A 23,168-nucleotide genomic window follows, 5' to 3' on the forward strand; every position below is an offset into this window, starting at 1 on the left:
TATTAGACTTATGCTCTCTTTGCTCATACGATACCCTGTTATCTGGGATTATAAATGTCTACTAAGGCCTTACTTAGTTGAGGTAAACTAGTTTTTAATTCACAACTGCTAGTTGTTATTATGGAAAAAAAAAATGTTGTAATTTTAAAGTAAAAGTTTATAGTGTGTATTAAATATAACTTTTAAATAATAATTTTGACAAAATTAGTAAAGATATTATATATTTTTCATCATACAAGTGTAAGATCAAATTAACTCACCTTCTAAGTTACAAATAGCAAGTGTTTACTAAATATTTTAACATTGTTTGCTACAACTACTCAATCTCAGTACCAAACAAGAGCTAAAGATTGGCATTTTGCTTCATTACATCAAATTACTAATCAGTGGTGCGATAGTTATCTTGATTCATTGTTACTTGGGACCTTGAAATATTTAGCCCCTAAACATGATTTTTTTTTTGTTTTAATAAGTAAAACATGGATGTTATAATTAAGTTTATTTCTTACATAATATTTGCAAGGTCGTTCATTGTAAGATACATACGTAATACAATTATTATTTTTTGTTTTCACTTAGACTAAATATATATAAAATTCACCTAGATCAAGATCAATTATACAGCTCAAAAATTGAGAACTTACACGACGTATTATAGTTATAATTTCAAATCAATAATAATAGATTTATAAAATTAAGATGTAAAGTTTGTATCCCAACTGATGTGGTAAATGATGTGGTTTTATTTTAAAAACATTTGATAATTAGTTAGTTATTAAGTCTTGTAACTTCTCATCCGAATAATAAATTTAGTCACCATTTCAATTGAGATACAAAAGATTGCAGCTCAATTTTATAAATATATCACTACTATTTCGAACTTCAAATTTCTTGAATAACTCTTACAAATCATGTTCAATTTAAGTTGTTTAATCAAGTAAGCGAACTATTTCTAGTTTGTCTAAATTCCATTATCAGCCAAAATTATAACCTCGTCGTATGGTCAATTACTTAAAATAATTAAGCTCTCCCGAGCACCGGAGAGCTATGAGGCTGGACCTTGCTTATCTGGCGCATCACTGCCATTCCAGTACTTGAAATTTTTCAAGAAATTTAGGAAATTTAGAGTTATAGCATGATCCCAGCATGACTGCTATGGCTTAAATACTATTTTACTGAAATCTATATGTAAACTTTTTTATGTTAGAATGGCAATGAGGTATTTTAAATATTGACGACAAATGGTAAAATTCTAATGTAGCGTTTACTTTTTGGATCGGAGTGAGAATCTTGGGATTAAGAGTGTAAAGTGAGATTAATAGTAAGTTGTTTATTTACACTAAAATAGGAATACGAAATAGAAGTTAGAATCTCATTTATGGGTTTACTTTTTGCCTTGTATTCAGAGTGAATTGTTTCAAATTATAATTTTACCCTTATATATAACATTGTAGTTTTTAATTACAAAGTAAATAAAAAATATATATTTGTAAAATAAACTATTTATTTTATTATTAATTTTAATTTTATAAATTAATAATAATTATTAATATTCTTAATTATGTAAATCACATTATTGACAAGAGCAACACAAATGAAACATTAATATAAATAATCTAGCACAAAATTAATATTTTCTTAGAATAAACTATTTATTATTATTACTTATTAATATTAAATGAATATAACGGATATGAGACTATTATAATTAAATAAATATAATAATATTATATTTTCAAATAAAGATAGTATATAGTAATATTATTAGTTCTATATGAATATAATAATATAATTTTTAAATAATTTTAACTTAGATTACATAAATGATTTATTTTCAACTAAATATGATATTATTATTTTTAAATGAATATAATATTATTTTATTTCACTAAATATAATTATATTATATTTAATAAAAGAAGGATGAAAAAAAAAAAGAATAGATGATGAGAATCAATAGGAGTGGGAATTCTCACTCCAAAAAATGTAACAAGCTATAACATTGGAGTAAATACTTTTGCTGTTTGTTTTATGTAGCTGAATTTTTCACATTTTTCAAAGTATTGTAGGCACTAGAGAAGGATTGATATGAGTAATAATCTGGTGATTAACTGTGCTTATGCACAAGAACCACATAATTATGCTACGTATTCAATTTTTACCACACTATACGGTGAGAACTGGTGCTCACTAGCTAGATCATCTTTCGGATTGACATATCACATGTAACTTAAATGCTTGTAATTATTCATTAGTATATCTGAAACAAGTCTTCCATACGGTACAGAAACACAAAAATCGCTCGCACAAGTAATGTAATAATAGCAAAACAGACAATGCCAAAGAAAAGAAAACCTGTCAAGCTGAAGCTGGTACGACGACAAATTTTATTAAATACTAACATATAATGATAACATCTCCGAGGCACCTCAAGGAGAAGTCAGAGGCTGCTCGTAATAAGGGCATACGAAGCCATGAACACAACTGAGAGGATGAGCTGAAAGGGTGCGTTTACGGATAAGGCATTGGAAGCGCCGCTCCCTCCCGTAGATGGGACTGCTTTTGATCCAGTTCCTGAAGCATGAACTTGTTAACCAACTTGTTATAATCGCCAGCTAAATATGGTACTGTAGGAGATTTCTTATTTTTTTGTTATCCTCGGGTTTCTCAGAAACGTGTGAATATGTAATCATATGATTTTTTATCTTCCAAGTTTGGATGCCCTTTTGCGAATGTCCCCATTTGGTTAAGATTCGTACAAATATTTAATTGTTCGTACGTCAAAATTGTTAAAAGATAAACAACCTCACTGCATTGAAACTTTTGCAATTCTTATGTCTTCTATATGTGTAATTTTCTTTCAACATTTTTAAGGACTCCACGTCTATTGTTACAAGTTAATTTGTGATCTGTGTTATAACTAGATAATTACACATTTTTAATATTTCAGTAGTATAATTCAGATGCATTATTTTGTATACCACTATGGTATCAAGCGTAAGCTTAACCGATGATGATACGTCCAAAACCTTGTGTATAAGTCGAAATAATCTAAGATTTTCTTACTGAAAATAGGTTTATTGTGAAATCTTAGAAGATTTTTTTTCAATAAATGCTTTTAACTATTTTTGAGATGAAATTAATTATTGCATCATATAATCGCAAACTCCAGATTAACACATGTACCTGCAGAATCATCACTAGGTAAAGCTTCCGGAGGACCAGCTGGAGACAAATCAGGTCCATCAGCAGCTTCTGCCCAAAATTGAAGCATCAAATTTCGAAATAAAAGTAAGTAACGTTATTTTTCAAAGGGTAACGTTTTTCCTATACCGTTGCACCGGCTAACAGGCGGAGTCTGCACGTTACAAGCACCGGGGAGCGCGAGAGCAAGCGTCTGGTTGATCGACACACCCAATGATGACCCCCCATCGCCGAGGACCATGCAGAGGCACCGTGGGTTTGATCTAACAACACTAGCAAGTTGTGAGCAGCATTGAGCTGATGGAGTTGAGGAGCTGCCACTCACATAGCTCAAGCATGGTGCCATGCCTATTAGCACGTTGGTGCAATCGGATTGAGCCATGGTTCTTGCACAGAGCATGGTCGCTATAAAAAGGACTAGAGTAGTCATCATGTTCATAATCAAAGACACTTTTGATGTTTAATTGATTGTTTTGCGAGGGGAGATTGATTTGCAATTTTGCATGGAATGATGTAATTGGTACGGTATTTATTGTGTGCTGAGTCCTTTGAATCAAGGGTTATTTGGTAAACTATTACCAGCCCTATGAGGTAAGATTTGGAATTATATATTCAGAGAAAATTATCTTCATTAGCTTTCATGCATGCTGATACGTATGTAGGCGGCTATTGTGGGCGAACTTTTGGGAATGGAAAGTGACCTTAGAGGATATGAGCAGTCAGTGACCTAACTTCAAAATAAAGGTTATCTAATTCATATGATATATATATATATATATATATATATATATATAAGAGTAATTGTGATTTTTAGTTGTCATAAAGGGTAAGATTTGGTTGAATAGGTTCATACAACCTATATGCTTCAACCACTGTCCAAACTCTAAAGGAAAGGGCATATTTCACCAATCTATTGTAGATTATTGATAGACGAAATTTATATTACAATTATGTCATAAATTCATGATAGAAATAAATTCAAACCAAAAACTGTGCAATTTCACTGAAATTGTCATAGCATGTGTTTTTTCTTTTAGTGGATGTATTTGTATACTTCATCTAAAATGCATATAGATTTGATAGGTTTTTGAAATTTTATATTATATTTTTTGAATTGATAAACTTTAGTTATTAACTTTTAAAAATAAAGGTCGTCAAAACCTCATTAATTTTTTTAAATTAATGTACGCAAGCTAATGAGGCTCACTCATCAAAATTTAAGTTTTAGAAAAACTGCTTTTTTTCACTAGAGTTAAACTTCGATATCAGTTTTTTTTTTAAACCAGAGAAATTATCTTCCTTATAAAAAATAAAATTCCTCAATGAAAAAAAAAAATATCATAGTTTTATTACACAATATATTGTAGGCTTTTAAGTTAAGAAAATGCGGGGGAAATGGTAAACTTTTTTTTGGGAAACTGAGGAAAAGGTCAACTTAATTCGAATATTTTAAACGTGATAATAATTTTCAAATCTTCTTAGAAACAAGAAAACGACTTCTGCTGCAAATTTGACGTTCTTAATGAGGAAATTTAATTAAAAAAAGTAAACCATTACTTGTTTAATTACGGCATTGCGGCGTCTCAATCCGCTGAGTAGTGCCCATTTTGTCCTACTTGAAAAATCTCACGAGAGGATTTCAAAAGTTGTACCAAAATAATGTTAGGATCTAGACCCCTTGGTTGGTTGATCAGGTTCTAGGAGGATACGAGTACTCATATTTGATTCGTTAACTTTAATCTGCTCCTCGTGAAATCACCTACCCAAAACCTAAACTTATGAATTAGGAATTGAGGCTAACAGACGTGCCTAGTGGCTAATGATTCCAAAGCAATGAACTTAATTAGCTTAATTAAATATCCCCTCACAGTCAGTTCGAACCACCGCGACGCATGTAGAGACTTATTTTCTTCATTAATTATGGTATATAATTAAGTGAATACAGTCTTTTCCCTTTCGAAATGTGAGTGGAGTAAATATTTCTCGAATATTTGAGAAGATAAAATCTGAGCTGTGCTATGTAAAAATTAATATAAACTAGTCTCAATAATTGTCTGATTGTAAATATTAGTTGTAAACCTCATATAATATAAGTGTAATCTGAGCATTAATCTCATGTAATTAAAAAAAATAACTTAATTAATTAAATATGGGTTTAAAATAATATGAACTCAAACTAGCTTACAACTTTTGGTAACCATAACCAATTAACCACTATTGGCTGATTCATCAAATATGGGTCCATCTCCAATCACAGAACGACACTTCAGTCATATTAAGCTCAAGTCAAATATAGGTCCAAAAGATTATCCACTGTCTAACTCAACCCCCTTTGTTTCACAAAAATTAGTTAAGGTAGTTGAGCTTCATAACCAACTCAAAATCAACCTATATTTCCCTCCATGTCAGTTACCAAAACCCCCTACTTCGTCTATAAATTCATTCACAATTTCTCAATTTCAAATCATTAATCAAACTCCAAAATTCAGTCATCTCCTCAGCAACCCATAAACAAAATTACATATTCAATTCTTCAACTACATCACAAGATGAAGCTTTTATTGTCTGTTCAGCGCCTAGTGCCATTTCTGGTGGTGGCCTTGGTCTTGCCAATTTATGGCCAGATTAATAACCCATGCACGCCTACAATGCTTACAACATTCACTCCTTGCATGAATTTCCTCACAAACAGCAGCGGCAGTGGTACATCGCCGTCCTCGGATTGTTGCGGTTCTCTCAAGAACCTTACGGGTAACAGCATGGACTGTGTATGCCTCATTGTTACTGCTAGCGTCCCTTTTCGAGTACCAATTAATCGAACATTAGCCATCTCTCTCCCTCGCGCTTGTAACATGCCCAGCGTGCCTGTTCAATGCAAAGGTATAATTTCGTTTACTTGAATTATTGGTTTTTCATTTTTAATTTATATTATCTAGTTGCTTATATCAATTTTGTTTTTCCTTATTTGCAGCCTCTGGCGCACCTCTTCCTGCTCCAGGTACCGACATATTTTAATCAGCAAATTTGTTTCTTCCATGTTCTTTTTGGTGGGGTTGAATTTGATAATCAAAATGCTTATGGTTATTAACTATGCTTTGTAATTTGCAGGTCCGGCTTCACTTGGGTCAGCCCCTTCTCCTGGAGAGTCACCGGCTGCTAGTCCAAAAGGTAAATTGCTCATTAAGCTCAATAGTCATACAAATTGCTTTTCATTGACACAAAAGAAACCATTTTGCGTGTTTGGCATTGCTGAAGCTATCATTTTTACATAAAAAATTTTGTTTCTTTGAGCAGCTCCTGTTGTTCCTCAGCCGACGCCATCTGGTGAAGCACCAGAATCAGACACAACACCAGGGTTAACTCCTCCATCTTCTCCATCACCAGATGTGGGTTCTGGTTCTGGAACCCCTACGGGGACTCCAGCCAGCCGCCCTGATCTGACTCCATCAGCAGCCATGCCCTCTTATATATTTTCACCATCTCTGCTGCTATTTGTACTAGGATTTGTAGTTTTGAAGTACTACTAGGCCTCTACCTTTCTGTTTGTATTCATGTACTTAATACATTTAGCATTATTCTTTTGGGGAGTGTCAAATGTTTTGGGATTGTTCAGATTATTGACACCCATATTGGGTGATTATTTATTTAATAAACTTATATTTTGTAATACATTAGTGTTGTAAGAAATGATTATATTTTCACTAGAAAAGGATTGCTTTTCTATTAGTGATTGATTGCGGATGCCTAATGAAATCTAGGAAGCTATTTTAATTATTTTGTGGTACAAATTCAAAAGTTTTGTTGAACTTGTTTAAAAAATTTACCTTTGGGAAAAAAGCAGAAGAAAATTATAGTTTTGTGAACTTAATCCTGATCCAGGATCCTGAATCAAGCTCACTGCTCAGCCAAAATCAGGGTTGATGACGATTCAACCGTTTCCATATCATTCCACCTTCATGCCCCACTCATGCCCCGGTCATGACACATATTCCACTTTCACAATTTTATAACTCCTCACAGTATGCATGACTCATCCCAGTTCACCAACCCAACTCTTAACTTTGTCATGCATTTTCAATCAGAACTAGAATTACCCTCTTAATTTAATTTGGAAACTAAGTTTTATTTTATTAAATTACGAGATGATAAATGTAACGTAGTCATAGCATCCTGTTTAAAAAAGAAAAACACACACAGAGGGAACAAAATGGTGACTTTTGGCTTACTTCTGCTTCTTAAGTCACAAGCAACATTTTATATATAACTGACGGTGATTATTAAGCCAACAAACAATCTTTTCCATTAAATTTGATCATGGATATAAGAAGACTAGTTTCCAAAAGACTTTCTTGGCTCCTAGTCCTGGAGCTTTGGGTCTTAACACCAATCGTCAACAGCCAAATCCAAGGCTGCTCTATTGAGGGTATCGATCTGTTGCAGTGCTTGAATCAAGATAATAGCTCTTCTATTGATATTTGCTGCAAGTCTCTCAATCAAGTTGTCCGAGCTGGGTACAATTGCTTGTGCTCTCTGCTGGCACCATCCATTCCTGTTTTGAGCTCACCACTTTCATTGCCATTATCGAATTGCTTGATATCTGTTCCTCCTTTGAGTCTATGTCAAGGTAATGCTGGACTTTACCCTTCTTTTCTTTAATGAATGCTTATTTCTTTTGTCTGTCTCCTTGAACGTACCGCTGAAATCTCTTATATACATCCCCCCCAAAAATGAAGTTCTAGCTCCAATGCCGGTAGTGATTCCACCAGTTCCAGTGGAAAACTTAACACAGCCGTCTGCCCCCTCTCAAACGGCGCCTGTGCCTTCCTCTCCGACTGAAGTGCAGGTTCCGTTGAATACAAGAAGGGGTGATAACTCAACAGCAGTTGCAATGCGGCCAGAGTCAATTGAAGATCATGTTCCCAAGCTCAAATGTAACGTGTCAAAGGGGGGTTTAAATGAATCGGCAAATGGATCAGATGGAACCAGAAAATTGCTGCACAGAAGTTTGTTCCTGTCCTTAGCTCTTCTTGGTTGTATTTTATTAGCTTAATCATCCAATTTTCAGCTTCATAAATAAAGGGACTGTGATGTGATATTATCTGCCTCTGGATTGTGCTGATCAAGGAATGGGCCATGAAACTTTTAATTATTTTCTGCATTGCTGAATTTTCATGTGAATAAAGACTAAGAGAAATACCACTTGGATAAAATCATTAAAATCAGCAAATCAAAAGTAATATGATCATGTAAACAAGTGGGTTAATAACATTTGGCTCCTCCATTTTTGAAAAACTGCAAATGAGTATATGGTTTCCAATATTTCTTCACTTGGATCCTTGCCATCAGATTCCCTGACCTGAGTAGCGAATAAAACGTAAATTACCACTAAAGCTAAGGGCATATGCGTCGTTCATAACTTTTAACTGAATAGACTCTCGCGCCATTTCTCTCATCTACTAACTAAATTCTTTAACCGTCACCATAACAAATTAGCCTCCAAAAACTAAACCCTTTGAACTCGAAATCGACCCATGGCCGTACTCTTCCTCCTCGTTACATTCAATCTCATCCTCGCCACGTCAGCACAAATCTCTTCCACTTCGCCGCCGCCGCCATCAGGCTGCACCACCGAGCTGGTGGCCTTCTCGCCGTGCCTGACGTACGTGTCGTTACCGCCGAACAATTTAACAGAAACAGTGCCGTCTCAGTGCTGCGACGCTGTCTCCTCAGCTTTCGATTCTGGCGACGGCAATTGCCTCTGTTACCTTATCCGGCAGCCGCTCATCTTCGGCTTTCCGCTGAACGAAACAAGACTCGATTCGCTGTCTTCTGCGTGTAACACGAATGGTTCCTTGGAATCGATTTGCTCATCAGGTAACTCTTCTTGAATCTTCGTATATTTCTTCGTCATATTTTGACTCTGATTATAATTTTCGCGCCATTGCATCTCCAGCAGACCCAATCGCTAACCTTTGCTTTTCATTTGTATGAATTCAATTTTACTTAAAAAAGAAAAAAAGAAAAAAAATTCTCGCCAAGATGAGAAAATGGAAGTTGGCGTTCTGTTTGTCATTTGAGGCGCAAGTTAGAAGAAATAAGTAGTATGCATAGTCCACATGGAAGTAAATAAAGCATTATCTTTAACATTATTTTATTCATTTTAAATTGCTTGTGTTCTTTAACAAAACAATCTCAATCTAGTTTTCCAAGAAATACTTGATGGGTAATTTTTCAATGACTAATCATCTTGTGTATTTCTAAAATTTATGCAATAGGGTCGCCGGGATTGCCTCCTCTCCGCAGCACGACTGGTTCTGAGATTTCAAAACCTCTTGATTCTGGTGAGCAAGCACAAAGAACTCTTCTCATAAATTCAAGTTCTATTTCCATTATTCACACAATCACATTCTCAAAAAAAAAATCATCTCTTTCGGTTAATAAAGACATTGCAACACCTGGATGAAAATTATCTGCAGTTTATTTTTCTGGGATCAGTTAATAAAATATTCATAATTCTGCAGAACCTGCTGCTGCATCAGCTCCCTCAAGAAGCATAACGCCGAAACCTGGTAGCAACTCGTCCCCCACATTAAGCCTGCCGGCAGCAGATGGTGCTAGATCACCTGCAGTACTAAGCTCACCTGCGAAACCAGCCTCTGGTTCTTACCCAACAAAACCAATTTTCAGCAGCATTGGTTGGTTGCTGCCAGCAATCCTGATATTTCTTGTTTTCTTTCATGTGTAACACTGCTACTACACTCAATCATGTACATTCTACGCTATTTGGATCTTCCCACATTCAATGACTGTAAGCAAAGACGTCCTTGCTTTGTACTGAATAAATAAAGATAACTAAAATCACCCAGTGTTTCAACAAGAGAGTTTATGCTTAGTATGTGCACCATCTTGCTACAAATTGTTTTGTAAGCAAAGCATTCTCTTCCAGTAAAGCCATAGCCTATAAACTGCCTGCTCTGATTTGATTTCTGCAATAGTAATCATTAAATGCTAAATCCAAGCCAAAACATAAGGAATTTCTTAGAACCAAATGCTCATCAAGTTCATTCGTTGATGTGCTCCATCCTCTATCCCAAAACATGACAGATAGGAATTTTCTAACATATATAGCATCTGTATATCTAAGAAGAACAAGGTTCAAAAGAAAACACACTTTACTAGTTTCCTATTGCTTTGAGTTTCACAGATGCCAGCCATCAGACCACTCATCTTCATCTTTAACAGGTTTAAGATTTTCTGCTTGAAAGGGCTCTTGATTCCAATTATCTTCTTGAAACGATTGTGGAATTTCTTCTTCATGATTCCAGCATTCAGCCGCTGTTGGATCTTCATCAGCAAACTCCTCCCTTTCAGGGAGAGCACAGCCCTGATAAGAATTGTTGTCTGAACAATACCATAAAAGCTGATGCCAGTATGGGTCCTGCCAAATGCAAACAAACTATCGTCACTCATCAGTGATGTAAAGAACTGAACCCTAGGATGTTCGTCTTATCAATAACCTGACCATATCATACAATAACATTCTCTTAACAACCCTCAGCTTTCTTTTCTCCCAAAAAGCCGTTCAACACCTTTTTTTACCCCTTCTTTTGTTGCATTGGGTTCTCTAGAAACTGAGTTCTTTCTAGTTACACAATGACAGCTTAGTGTTTTGCACAGGAGTAAATTGTCAATAGTTATTTTCAAGTTTAAAAATGTAGAAAATGCTAGAAAGATCTAAGAACAGTGGTGGCCCTGATAAGAATTACAGTCATGAGTATGTTATTTATTGTATCAGAAATTTTATTGTACATATATATAACTGATAACAAGTTGAATCACAGAGTATTAGTCTAGTCACTTTGAACCATACAGAACTTCTGAAAAGCAAAAAATCTAAACAGAACACTAGGGTGAATAAGAAAGTAAACTTTTACAAATAACATCCTAAACCTCCCCCCCCCCCTCCAAAAAAAAAAAGAAAAACACTTTGAAGCCTCACAGTGACATGTCAAGTAAAACAGTAGATTGAGCCCTACAACCCATGTCAATCTCCCACTTCCTCCTTCCTTTTCTCTTTTCTGGTTTTTGCTTTTAATCCCTTTTGAGCTTTCAGTTCCAAAAACCTTGTCTACATTTGAAACCCTTGGATAACTTAAAATGTCATGCAAGTATTAGTTGATTGCTTAAGCCTTCATAATTCTAGCAATAGGAAAATGGATATCCATTGCAACCAGCCAAATGCTGTCCCCAGAATTTAACCAGACCTTAATGCATATCTGGAGCTAAGATGGAAAAAGGGCCAATGAAAATGTTTTAGAAGCAAGCTTTTGACTACATTGTCCCTCAGGAATGATGCAAATCCTCCCACATAATTTATCATGTGCATGCAAGAAGGTATTTTATCATGTTAAGATGCAATCTTTTGGATAGCATCACTACCATTGTCATCATTCTCTTTCCATTTCATTTCAAGGAAATTTTTATTTTTTCAGTTTACTCAAGTTAATATTGAATTACTAGCAGTAAGCATACCTTACTAACAATGTGTGGATTCCCAATAATGATAAGCAAAGATATGGCCCGGGTAACAGCCACATTAAACCTTCTTGGATTGCTCAGAAATCCTAAACAGTGTTTTCTGTCAAAATCATTGTGTTTGATTGTTGACCGGACAGTAGATACAATGATGACTTGTCTTTCCTGTCCTTGGAACTGTTCAACACTGCCAACCTTTATATCAGGCATATACAAGCTTTCGAGGGCCTTGTTTAACTTCAGTACCTGCTGTCTGTATGGTGTTATGACCCCAATGTCTTCCTCACTCAGATTTCCAGTTGATGTCAATTTCTGGATGATCTCTACAACCTTGCTAACTTCAATCCGATTGAACCATGAAGGATTACTGCCTTCTCTCTCATCACAGCCTTGAATACCAAAGAAAAGAACAGGGAATTCCTTGTTAGGAAGAAAGTTCAGATAGGCTGTGCAGGAAATAGATTCATCTTTACATGCAATCAGTTCCTCTTCGTAGAATAGCTTTGAAGGGAGATGCAAAATTTGTGGGTGAGATCGGTAATTTCTAACCAATTTCGTTACATAATTTTCATTCCCATGGCAATAAGGTTCACATTCAAACAGCCTTTCTAAGTATGATTTCCCCATTCCGTAAGTCTCTGCTTCCCTGGAGTATATTACTGGACCTAATTGCATCGGGTCCCCAGCAAGAACAACGACAGTGTCCTTTTTGCAGTAAGATGATATGGGAACCATGCTTTCTGGCTCAGAAGCTTGGCCAGCCTCATCCAAGAAAATATGGGAGAAGTGACCACGATCAACACCTTCAGCATAAATAAGAGAAGCACTCATATAAGTTGATATTATGATCCTGTAGCAAACAAGAGCAGCAAGCGGAGGACATTTGAAGATTTGCTCATCAAAAAAGCAAAAGCGAATATGATCAGCATTGACATCCTCGTATGGACGAGAAGGTGCATTAAGCCTGAATATCTCATTCTCCCGAACTTCAACAGCCTTCTCGCCCAGGATTTTCTCCAGCAAATGATCAGCTGCACTATTTGAAGGTGCACAGACAAGAAGCCGAGCATCTTCTCGAGTTGCGTAGAGTTGAAGGATTGCCTCGACCAGTGTCATAGTCTTCCCCGTACCTGGAGGTCCATAAATCAGATAAGGAGGTGCTCCTTTCAAGCCAAGGATCTTTTCAATTGAACACATCTGCTCCTCGTTAAGGTTACAGGAAATAGGTACCAATGTATTCGACTCAATTAATCTAATTCCAGAGGACTCAGATGGAAAAAGGAATTCTGTGTCTAACTCCTGTGCAGCATCAGTGGCTTGATATAACCTTCTCATGTTTACTCGATTGTATGTGAACTGTACATTGTAAAGATTCTCATCTCGGTGATTTAAGTGAAAATCTGAGGCAAACTTCAAATGCACTTCATCTGCCTCAACACGGTGGATAAAACCCTGAAAAGTGCATTTGTTATAATGTTGGATCAATATAAATGGTAAACAAATAACTAATAAATTTTTAAGTTAAGAAAAAAATAAAGAACAATAGAAAACAAGATCTATTATTAATCATGTGAACTGGTGAGTTAAAAGGGGGAAAAATGTGGAACCATATAGCCATAAATAGATGGACCTTTGCTTCATATGCTCCAAATGAACCCTCCCAAACATGAAACACATCTGGAAGGATGGTAGCCTTCAACAGTTCCATATCACAAAAGACACAGAACTGAATTCATAGGATCATTTCAAATTTATGATAATAATAAATTAAGGTGCCAGATAAGAGAAGGTCAAATATGCAAAAAATGAGACAGAATGTTAAATCAGAATTAGTAGAAAGCAAATACTTCATATCTGATCAACTGTTTTTAGCAACTTTGACCGTGCATCATTTCTTTTCTAGTTAGACTCTAAGGTGGAAATGTTTCAGGAATTAATTAAACATTGATGGTTTCCATAAGTGAGTATGAACCTGATAAGCAGATGATGTATCTTCATAAGCATGCTTGGCAAAAATAAAGTCTCCATTGACAAGAGAGGGTCTTCTCTCAGCAAGCCCTGGAACCACAAGGGACAAATATAGCCCCTTTCTCATCAAGGTAACATTCTCCATGTCATAAGCCCTCATGTCTTCCTGGAACAGCAAATCACCAATTTCAGCAAAAACATTTCATATCACCATTAATATCACAATCAAAATGTTACCTTCAGTTGAATTTCTTCCATGATCAATAATGTCTTGAAAAAAGAAGTATAATTCTTCAGTGTAAGTCCATCTGTAATAGCATCTGGGATTTGCTTGCGCTCAATCAATTCTCTAATATCGTTTGGAATATCATATCGAGGAAGCCTATTTTGATATATCTGGCCTCTGTACCTTGCAGGACGTGAACCCACAACATATTTATCCACAGAAAATTGCTTTTTCCTTCCACCCCTTGAATAAGGCCTTTTTGAAGCCAAAGACTGTGAGATCTTATCTTCAGCCAATAAAAAAGCCACTCGTTCTATCCTATCTTCCACATCAAATTGCAAAACTGTCGTGTGCAGTCCAATTCCCTTGGGCTTGCAAGATAACCAGATGGTTAAGGTCTGACCAGGCTGGATCATTCGTTCCTCCAACGTAAAAAACTCCACAAAACCCCTGTTAGTACCTGAATCTGACCCTGGGGATGGAGGCTTCATCACAGAGAGAGTGAAAGTATTCTCAGGAGTTGAGGCATAAATTTTACTCCAAAGCTCCACAGGTTCACGGGTGGTGTTCTTAATGGTGATTGACTCTACAGCAGTTTCCCCAACAGATACAGATTGAGGCTTCCCATCTATAAAAGGGAATGGGAAAGAAATTTGAACGGGATCCTCTTCACTTGGATTGTAACTACACTCCGATTTATAATCCTCGAAATCAATAAAACCAATATCCCTCTTTTCCCATTCATTGCCCCAGTTATCATCACCAACAGTATCCATCATCAAACAGAAAGTACACCACCAACAAGTATCTGAGAGTTTCCATAAACAAACAATGAATACACTGAATATTCAAATACAACCAAACACAAAACACAAAGGTTATACATTCACATAAGAAACATTAAGTCCACCTCCATTCACATAAGCACCCATCACTACGTTGCAGCAAAAATACACACATTAAACCCAGGGACACAGTTTTTTTTTTTTAAAAAAAAAAAACTTTAATTCACAAATCATTACTTAACATTCTTTTGAAATAACAAGTAAACGCAGAAACAACAGTTCTAAAATCACTGGTCCGGGAAACACTTTCAACTCAGGGAAGTAAACGAAATGCCCAAAAATAAGTATGAGAATGTATTCGTACATAAATATACGTGTGGTGAGTAAATGTGGAAGTTTGCAGGGACCCAAATGAAAGAAAACTCGCCTTTGATGAAAACTGAGAGAGACCAAAGGTTTAATTCAGATTGTGAGAGAGAGACTCAAAAGGAGAGTCAGTGCAAAGGCTTGTTTGGTTACTTGGCTTTTTAAAATTTTGTGGATTTGTTTTCTCGTTTGTGTACTCAATTATATAGTCACGTATGTCATTCCAGGCTAAAGTTGCAAAAGAAAGTGTAAATGTGTAATATTAACTGCTAAGGGGTGGTGAGCGACGTGTCGCGTTTTCATTGCTCCAACTTCTCACTCTCAGCTCCGTCCAGCCTGTTTTCCGTCGACGTCACTGTTTTGCTTTTGCGGAGCAGAGGACAAAGAGTCTCCTAGTACAAAGCTATGCATTGCCTATGCGTGTTTGTCTTGTGGGCCTCTCGTTATGGTTTTACTAGTGTCGAGGAATGATCATCATCGTGAATGAACCGCATGATAGGTCCAAAAAATTAAAGTTTTGAAATGATATGTTTTTATTACTATAAATTGAAATAACATGTAACTTTCATTTCATAAAATGGGCCTCATTTGTAAATTGCTGCTGGTTAATCTTTCATCAGTTCATGGAATATCGCTTCTTCCCCACTGAATTGCAGCCACTTGATCATTATCATTATTCATTTCCCCATCAACCGTCATGTTTTCACTTTTTCTTTTAGTAACTATGTTTTAACTTGCCACCAGGCAAAGCGGAAGCGGTTCCTAAATTCCCTTGCAAGGTGGGTCCCTTCTGCCATCTTTTCTCGGATATAACAAAATCAAAATCGAATTCGGTTCGGGTTTGATCATGAAATTTTATTTTAGAAAACCCAGGAACAACTTCAAAACAATCCAACTCGGTACGCTCTCAATGTCAGATAATAGAGAGGAGGAATTGGGGAATCTGGAAGGAATATTTGAAGAAAATCTGTAGGGGAAATATTGAACTTCAAATCTACAATAATGATCATAAGAGATCACATTCCATCATGGTTCCTGATCTGAAAATCAGTTGATGTTTTACCATCAGCAGTACAAATCTCCCTTGAACACTCCGACACACGAGATATGTTTTTTAATGAACCTTAACAGAGGAAAATACGTGAGGAACACAATCACCACACAAACAAGTTTAATTGATTTCCAGATTCAAATGACAGATAAGGAGTTTAAAGTTCTTTTTAACTAATGAACTAATCTGAAACATAAGAAAAATCAAACAAAACAGTTTTTGAGCAGTCAAATATAACATTATACCAATAAGTCCGACTCAGATTCAGACCACCTCATGCTGAAGAAACAGGGGTGTCCTTGACAGATTCACGCCAAGCATACTCCCGTGCTCCATCCTTATCGACAATCTTGATGACAAAGTTTGGTGGTGCCACCACCAGCCTGGATCGAATCTCCAGTATGCACTTATCAACCAAGTCTACAGCTTCTTCAACTGACATGCCACTGTGGAAATGTCGGTCCATCATGGAGAGCGAAAAATAGGATCCATAACCAAAAGCTGCCTTATCAACTTTGTGAAGGGTTGCAATGTAGTCAATGTAGTAAAGAGATGGTCCTGTCTCCTTGTCATACCCAGCTAGAAGGATGTTAACCATGTAAGGGCTCTGTGAAACCAAATACCTATGGTTAGTCAACTTTCAAAGCAGGAGTACCTGCCAGCTAAAAAGAAATAAGGGAAACTAAATAGTTCCAGCAATAAGTATATGAAAGCGAACAAACTCTGTGCCCAAGTTAGCTTATGCTTGAACAGTCATAAAGCATGATTAGTAACACTTCACCTATTGAAAATATGGCATGTCCAAACACAATTATAAGGGAAAAGAACAACTTAAATTTCCTGCAATATATGCAATACTTTAAGGAAAAAATAAATTGGATAATTGCTTACTTTTCCATGTTCTCCCAAAGGCAAACTATTAATGATCATCGACTTTAGCTTACGTGCCTAATATATGAATACAAATATGGAAATATGTAGACATGTAACTGTGTCTAGATTGACTTGCCAACTCCCTGTGTCTGATCATAAAATATAACTAACTTAAAAAGTGTGCATTGTTTCTATACACGTGTATTGTTAGAACTTTCAGATACCATATGCTACGAGTTGTCATGTCTTTCCAGGGAGCTAGAGCACTGCACACCAAATAGTAGGCATAAATGTTGAACATTTGTTTGTTCGCTCAACTATGTGCAAGAAATATCAAATTAGTCCCAAGAAATGACTGAATATGCAGCTCAATTAACTTAGTAAAACTGAAACCTATAATATTACATAACTTCAACGACATTGCACGCAACAATAGCCACGGAAAATGACTTGTAAAAGAAAATTCCAAAAGCAATGCAGTTCAACTAGCTCTAAATTATAAACAGTTGATTTGATTACCCAAAACTCTGATGACAATCTTAAAGACTATGATTTCTGATCTTTTTCAGATTTTTCTTAGAGAAGTGATGACATAAATCACCACATATAAGACACAGAATGTTGAAAACAAAATGGGGGAAAATTGAAAAAACAAAAGGTCAGATTGGCAAAATTTTAAAACTGCCATAATAATTTTCGATAGTGAAATAAAAACATGTTGACTTTAAATATGACATCCACCCTTTTAACCTATTTCCTCCTCCATTGCTGCTTTTGACATATATATACAGAACCTCTCAATCTTATAATCACTTAAGATGCTCCTAGTGATCATTTGTGCGGTTACTATTGTCTACAATAAAAAGTGCATGCTTATGCTTACTGTTTTAAAGTTGCTTAACTTTCCCCAGCTCAGTTGCCTTCACCATTATCATCAGCACCACAAATATTGACATTTAAGGATATCAAGTTTAAACTCACTCTCCAATACCACGACGATGGACAAGAAGAGATCAAAGTAAATGGGAATAACATAAACGAATTTTATTTAAGAACATCAAAAGCAAGTTAAACAAGTACCAAGCATGCTATCTAAAATAGGGCCATTACTATTCAGTTAGATTGCCCAATTTCCAAAATATATCCCAAAAATTTAATCCTGTAGAATATTATGCACAAGGATCACTGTCTGGATCCAATGAGACCCAAGAAGGAATTCTACAATCAACAGCACACAACTAACTGCAATATGAACCATAAACTTCGATAATTCAGTTTCTTTTGCAAATGAAAAACAGAAACAGCACATCATTCCCAAAAGGAAAGCAAACTTATAGAGAAGAGAAAAAGGAAATTTCGCGAAAGAAGCATGAGAAGAAGAAGAATTAATGATAACAAAATTCAAATTAACTTGAGAACACTCTCCGTCACCAGTGGACAAAGAAATTTAAGTCATAGGAAACAACTGCCCAGCTAAGATTTATCTAGTAGCGGTACTATAGAACAAAAGCGAAAACATCTTAATCACTATTCCTTATCTTGTCCAAGTTTCCAGAACATGCATTAGAGTTCAAGCTCAATAACCCCATAGTAAGGAAGAAAAAGCAAGCTTATTGTTCCCCCACAAAGTAATGCCCATAGTTATCAAATCGTTCCCAGCAAGGGCAAAGCTACCCTAGAAATTACCAACTTTTTCCCCTTACTTAAGACTAAAGATGCATAAACCCATAAAGGGACTATTATACCCATACAAAGTCACCGAGGAAACCACCTATTTTACTTAATTACCTAAAGAAATGAATGCATTAAGACTAAAATAGAATCAAAGCTATATCTTTAACAATCACAACCCTAATCAGAGACCACAGAAACTTTACCTTTCTCAGAGCAGTAGCAAGCTCTCCTCGGGTAAAGTTCGCCGCCGCAGCAGTAGTCAATGGAATTCCGTTACGAAATTGATACAACGACACATTCTTCTGAATGAACTCCGTAAATTGAACACTGCAAACGAAAAATTTCAAAGTTAAAATTAAAAAAAAAACTAATTAACAAATATGTAAATACGATATAAATTTTACCGGTCACCGGGTTCGCCACTGGCGGCGATGAGTTTGTGAGAGTCGAGGACCATGATCTTGTCCTCGTTCGATTTATGAACCAAGATACTGTGGACTGCCGACGTGTCGGCCACTAAGATTGCGAAGCCGTCGCCGACAAGACCAAATACGCACTCCATTGCTTACTGTTCTGTTGTTGTCGGATCTGTTTTGATTTGATTTTGTTGTGAGCGTGGGTTTTGAGTTAAACAGATTATAGCAGCAGCGTCTTGAGGAACAAGAAAGAAAAGAGAGTTTTCAGTGACGGGTAAGGGTAGTTTGGTCACTTTGAACAGTTATGATTAATCAGATTCGATGGGGGCCGAAAAAGTTACTAGTGTTGAATAGGATATAAATTTGAGTGGTGATATTTGACCCCTCGTTATATCTCACTAACCCCCACTAATTACTTTTATATTAATACCTATTTTATTCTTATATGAAATGACTTAAAAGGATAAATAATTTTTAAGTACACCTACATAATAATTTTTATTAATAATTAGTAAAATTAGTCTAATTCTTTAAACCCTAATTTCTTTTAACTTTTTATTTTCTTTTGGTGATAATTGATTAAACCCTAATTATAATGATCAATAATATTCTTAGCCAACAATAACGTTCAGACAAAACATCTTCGAACAATCCTTGAGAAATGGAAATTCCCTACAGGCATCATAGATGAAACAAAAAACCATAAGGAAGTCCTTCTATATACATGATTATTGGTTTAGCGGTATTCATTGTGAGTTACAATAGCTGCTTTTGAACCTACTTCTACTTTGATAGATTTATAATGCATGCTTATTTAAGAAGTTTGTTCACTTTGGTGGTCAAAATCTGCTCCGCAGTTGCAAAACTTCATATATTATATATAGAACAAAAAAAAACAGTAATGATCATTTTTACAGAGAATGAAACTAATAATTTTATTCATTCAGTAAAAATGACAAACACTTAAAAGACTATTTACAACTATGATGAAATACAAAAGTTCTCCAAATTGTAAACAAAAAACAATTAGTCAAGATACTCAAAGAACTGGAAAAGTCAATGCAAATTGAAACAAAGTATAATTTTTAAATATATACTTTCTCGAACTTGTAAACACCACACATTCCATGCTGAAAAATGTTAGAGAAAGTACTTATTAATATTGACATACCACAATGGAATCCACAAATTGCAATTGTAAAGAATGAATTCCACAGCTGCACTTGTAGGAAATTCTAACCAGAATTATCATGTCTACCCCCTTGGCTAAATTCTTGTATTTCTATACTCACCCTTCGCTTGATAGACTTAACATAATACTTTGATTTTTCAGGATTGGCTCCGCATGGTTTGTGGTCCAATCCTTACTCGAACTATTAAATTCTTTTCCATCTTTACAGTGGCGATTATGAGAATTTTTTTAAAAAATAATTTTTATAAGTTTTATAGGTGGGGGCATGAAATACGATAAAAATGATAGTAAGGGTAAATTAGGAATTAAGTGGGGTATATTGAGAGATAAAAATTAATTTAAAATTTTTAATGGGGTTAATTGGTAAATGGGGGTTGGTGAGATATAATAAGGGGGTTAAATATCACCACTCTATAAATTTGCGTCAAGCAGGCGGACCGAGCCCCAAAAGTTCAGCCCAAATATAAATTTGTGCGAGGGCATTTGGGTCTGTTCACGAACCCGGTGATTCCATCCAAGCATCCTCAATATTTTTATAATTTGTTGTCTGCGTTTATATCTTGTGATGTGTATATTTAATTCTATAAAATTTTAATCTATAAATTATAAATAGGATTGGCAAGAATGTCCGGATTCAATCTGGATGTAATTTTTAGATGCTGGGTTTTTTAAGTCTGGCACCGGGTCGGGTTTTAATTCGGGTACCTGAGATTTTATATTTTTTAATATTATATGTGTATTTTATTTTTTGATAATTTTATAAGTTTTAAATTTATTTCCATAAAATTTGACATGAAAATATAAATTTTAAGTGTTTAAAATTTTATATATGTGTAATAAATGAGTCAAATAAATATAAATATTTAAAATAATATATATTTTATAATAAAATTCGGGTTCTGGGCCGAGCTCCGGGTTTTCCAAGTGATGCCCAAGACCAGCCCGGCTTCATACCCGGGCTGGGTAATACCCTACCTATAACGCTTGGGTGCGGTCCAAGTCCGGACCGGGCGGGTATTTTTGCCACCCCTACTATAAATAGTGAAATTCTCCACAGATTTAAGGCCCCACCTCAAATAGGGTAAATTTTGAATAATTTTTAGAAATGGGGTGGAGAATGAGAAAAAAAAAATCTCAAATTCTTAATAGGATAAGGTTTAGTTTCATACTCCTCACTCTACCCCCATCTCAATCTTCATTATATGTAAATATTCTTTTAATTTTTATTTTATCAATTATAATGTTGGTTAATAATTTTTTTTACTTAATATAAATTGTTGTAACTAAAAGAAACCCTACAATATAATTCTTATTCAACCATAAAACATTAGTTCATTTATAAAAAGAATGATAAACCTTACGATCATAGGCAATATGAAAATGATAAAGAAAAGAGGAAGTTGTTTATAAAGAAGGATTTGAAACCATATCATTATTATTTTTTATTTTTAGTTATTATTTATCTAAACATTTTACAGTTTGGATATTGATTCAAATTTCTGGAGATTTTTTTAATAATTTAAATACTTTTTAATATAATGATGATTTTATTTAAGTCTCTAATTTTAATTTACTGAAGTTATGTATTCATACCTATTATAAAATAATAAGTGGGAATGGAGTGATGATGTGGATTTCCTATGTGGACACACTACTAGAAAAATAGGCTTTATTGACACCAATTTGATGTCAATAATTACTTTTACTGATACTTGTTAATTGTGTCAGTAATGCTCAAGTCAGAACACACTGACACTAATTTTTAGTGTCAATAATTTGTGACACTATAATATCACCAAAATAGTGACATTATAGTAAACATTGTGTGTGTCTATGTGTGTGTAGATAAACACGTGTGTGTGTCTTTCAACAGATTGAAAGAATTAAAGAAACCAAAATAAAAAAATGAAAATGCTAATTCAATTGTACGTATCATATTCCTATGCAGGAGAATAGTTAGTTAATTAATTAATTAACACTACATTAGAGCAATCAAGAATAAATCTCTCTCTCTCTCTCACGCACACACACACACATATGTACATATATATGTGGGCTATTGTTTTTTTTTTCCTCCCATACTCTAACATCATCACATGAAAAAGATTGTTTGTATCAAAATCTACAATTTTTAGTTTCCTAGATGATTGTTGCATGTCAGTCTTTATAGTCCTCAATTACAAATCCCAATAGTCAAAGCACATAAAAATGGAAAAAACAAAGATAGTCCAGGTTTTTTTTTTTTTTTTAGGTGAGGTCAGCAAATTTTAAAAACAATAATAAAAGCTGCAACGAAAAAAAAGTAAAAAAAATTAAACACAAGAAAGAGATTATGAAAGACAATTAAAGGATAAGAGGGGTCACTACCAAGAAGAAGAGCAGATAAGCTATCAGTGACAGTATAAATTCAGAAGTCACGGTAGTGGATTTGTAACTTTATTTGGTGCTTAGGAGATGACAGAAACAAAAGAGTCCAGATCTTGGTGAAGGGAGATGATGACAGCAGTGATGGGAGAGGTTTTGGTTGCTTCGTCGGTGTGGTGGATCTAGGGATTTTGTAAGTTCTTTTTTCTATGTCTTAATTCACAATATTATAAATGGAGGAAAAGAGATGTGAGATGATATTTGTGTCTTCTGTTTTTTTAATTTTTAACATAATACCTTGCCTTAGTGGTTTGCAAACCAAATGTAAGCATTTTAAATTTTAGAAGTCATAGGTTCGAGTTGAAAGATTTACAAGTTTTAATAATTTTTTTTTAACCTCTGATACTTTAGTGTCAATAATTTCTTATGTTTAATTTACTGACACACTAGTATCATTAATTTATGATATTTATTTGTTAAATACAAAAAAATAATACAAATGTACGTAATTACT

At 34.8% G+C, this 23,168-nt stretch overlaps 6 protein-coding genes across 7 annotated transcripts; 3 read left to right on the forward strand and 3 right to left on the reverse strand.

Moving 5' to 3' along the window:
* Nucleotides 1-2,440: 2,440 nt before the first annotated feature.
* On the reverse strand, nucleotides 2,441-3,586 carry LOC18031879 (non-specific lipid-transfer protein-like protein At2g13820). The gene is made up of 3 exons (XM_024180288.1): nucleotides 3,334-3,586; nucleotides 3,187-3,255; nucleotides 2,441-2,574 (listed from the first exon to the last, which is right to left on the reverse strand). Exons 1-3 carry the CDS (start codon nucleotides 3,584-3,586, stop codon nucleotides 2,441-2,443), a joined length of 456 nt encoding a protein of 151 aa, XP_024036056.1.
* Nucleotides 3,587-5,688: 2,102 nt separating this feature from the next.
* Nucleotides 5,689-6,731, forward strand: LOC18032630 (leucine-rich repeat extensin-like protein 5). Its single transcript, XM_006419917.2, has 4 exons — nucleotides 5,689-6,084; nucleotides 6,176-6,202; nucleotides 6,313-6,372; nucleotides 6,499-6,731. The coding sequence occupies exons 1-4, from the start codon at nucleotides 5,754-5,756 to the stop codon at nucleotides 6,729-6,731; spliced, it is 651 nt and encodes a 216-aa protein (XP_006419980.1). The 5' UTR covers nucleotides 5,689-5,753.
* A 623-nt stretch (nucleotides 6,732-7,354) lies between these two features.
* Nucleotides 7,355-8,299, forward strand: LOC18031186. Its single transcript, XM_006419918.2, has 2 exons — nucleotides 7,355-7,828; nucleotides 7,938-8,299. Exons 1-2 carry the CDS (start codon nucleotides 7,519-7,521, stop codon nucleotides 8,252-8,254), a joined length of 627 nt encoding a protein of 208 aa, XP_006419981.1. The 5' UTR covers nucleotides 7,355-7,518; the 3' UTR covers nucleotides 8,255-8,299.
* Nucleotides 8,300-8,648: 349 nt separating this feature from the next.
* Nucleotides 8,649-9,970, forward strand: LOC18031964 (non-specific lipid-transfer protein-like protein At5g64080). Its single transcript, XM_006419919.2, has 3 exons — nucleotides 8,649-9,078; nucleotides 9,480-9,545; nucleotides 9,726-9,970. Exons 1-3 carry the CDS (start codon nucleotides 8,736-8,738, stop codon nucleotides 9,947-9,949), a joined length of 633 nt encoding a protein of 210 aa, XP_006419982.2. The 5' UTR covers nucleotides 8,649-8,735; the 3' UTR covers nucleotides 9,950-9,970.
* Nucleotides 9,971-9,991: 21 nt separating this feature from the next.
* Nucleotides 9,992-15,456, reverse strand: LOC18032492 (probable RNA helicase SDE3). 2 transcript variants are annotated; one of them, XM_024179974.1, is made up of 5 exons: nucleotides 15,146-15,456; nucleotides 13,945-14,741; nucleotides 13,712-13,873; nucleotides 11,737-13,191; nucleotides 9,992-10,642 (listed from the first exon to the last, which is right to left on the reverse strand). In XM_024179974.1, the coding sequence occupies exons 2-5, from the start codon at nucleotides 14,710-14,712 to the stop codon at nucleotides 10,403-10,405; spliced, it is 2,625 nt and encodes an 874-aa protein (XP_024035742.1). In that variant the 5' UTR covers nucleotides 14,713-14,741; nucleotides 15,146-15,456; the 3' UTR covers nucleotides 9,992-10,402. The 2 variants fall into 2 exon arrangements, with proteins under 2 accessions (XP_024035742.1, XP_006419983.1); XM_006419920.2 differs by having other exon boundaries at nucleotides 15,083-15,194.
* Nucleotides 15,457-16,226: 770 nt separating this feature from the next.
* On the reverse strand, nucleotides 16,227-19,433 carry LOC18032435 (proteasome subunit beta type-2-A). Its single transcript, XM_006419921.2, has 3 exons — nucleotides 19,087-19,433; nucleotides 18,886-19,009; nucleotides 16,227-16,742 (listed from the first exon to the last, which is right to left on the reverse strand). The coding sequence occupies exons 1-3, from the start codon at nucleotides 19,242-19,244 to the stop codon at nucleotides 16,410-16,412; spliced, it is 615 nt and encodes a 204-aa protein (XP_006419984.1). The 5' UTR covers nucleotides 19,245-19,433; the 3' UTR covers nucleotides 16,227-16,409.
* Nucleotides 19,434-23,168: the final 3,735 nt, after the last annotated feature.

The sequence above is a fragment of the Citrus clementina genome, unplaced genomic scaffold (assembly GCF_000493195.1).
Source record: "Citrus clementina cultivar Clemenules unplaced genomic scaffold, Citrus_clementina_v1.0 scaffold_9, whole genome shotgun sequence".
In the NCBI taxonomy this organism is placed as follows: domain Eukaryota; kingdom Viridiplantae; phylum Streptophyta; class Magnoliopsida; order Sapindales; family Rutaceae; genus Citrus; species Citrus x clementina.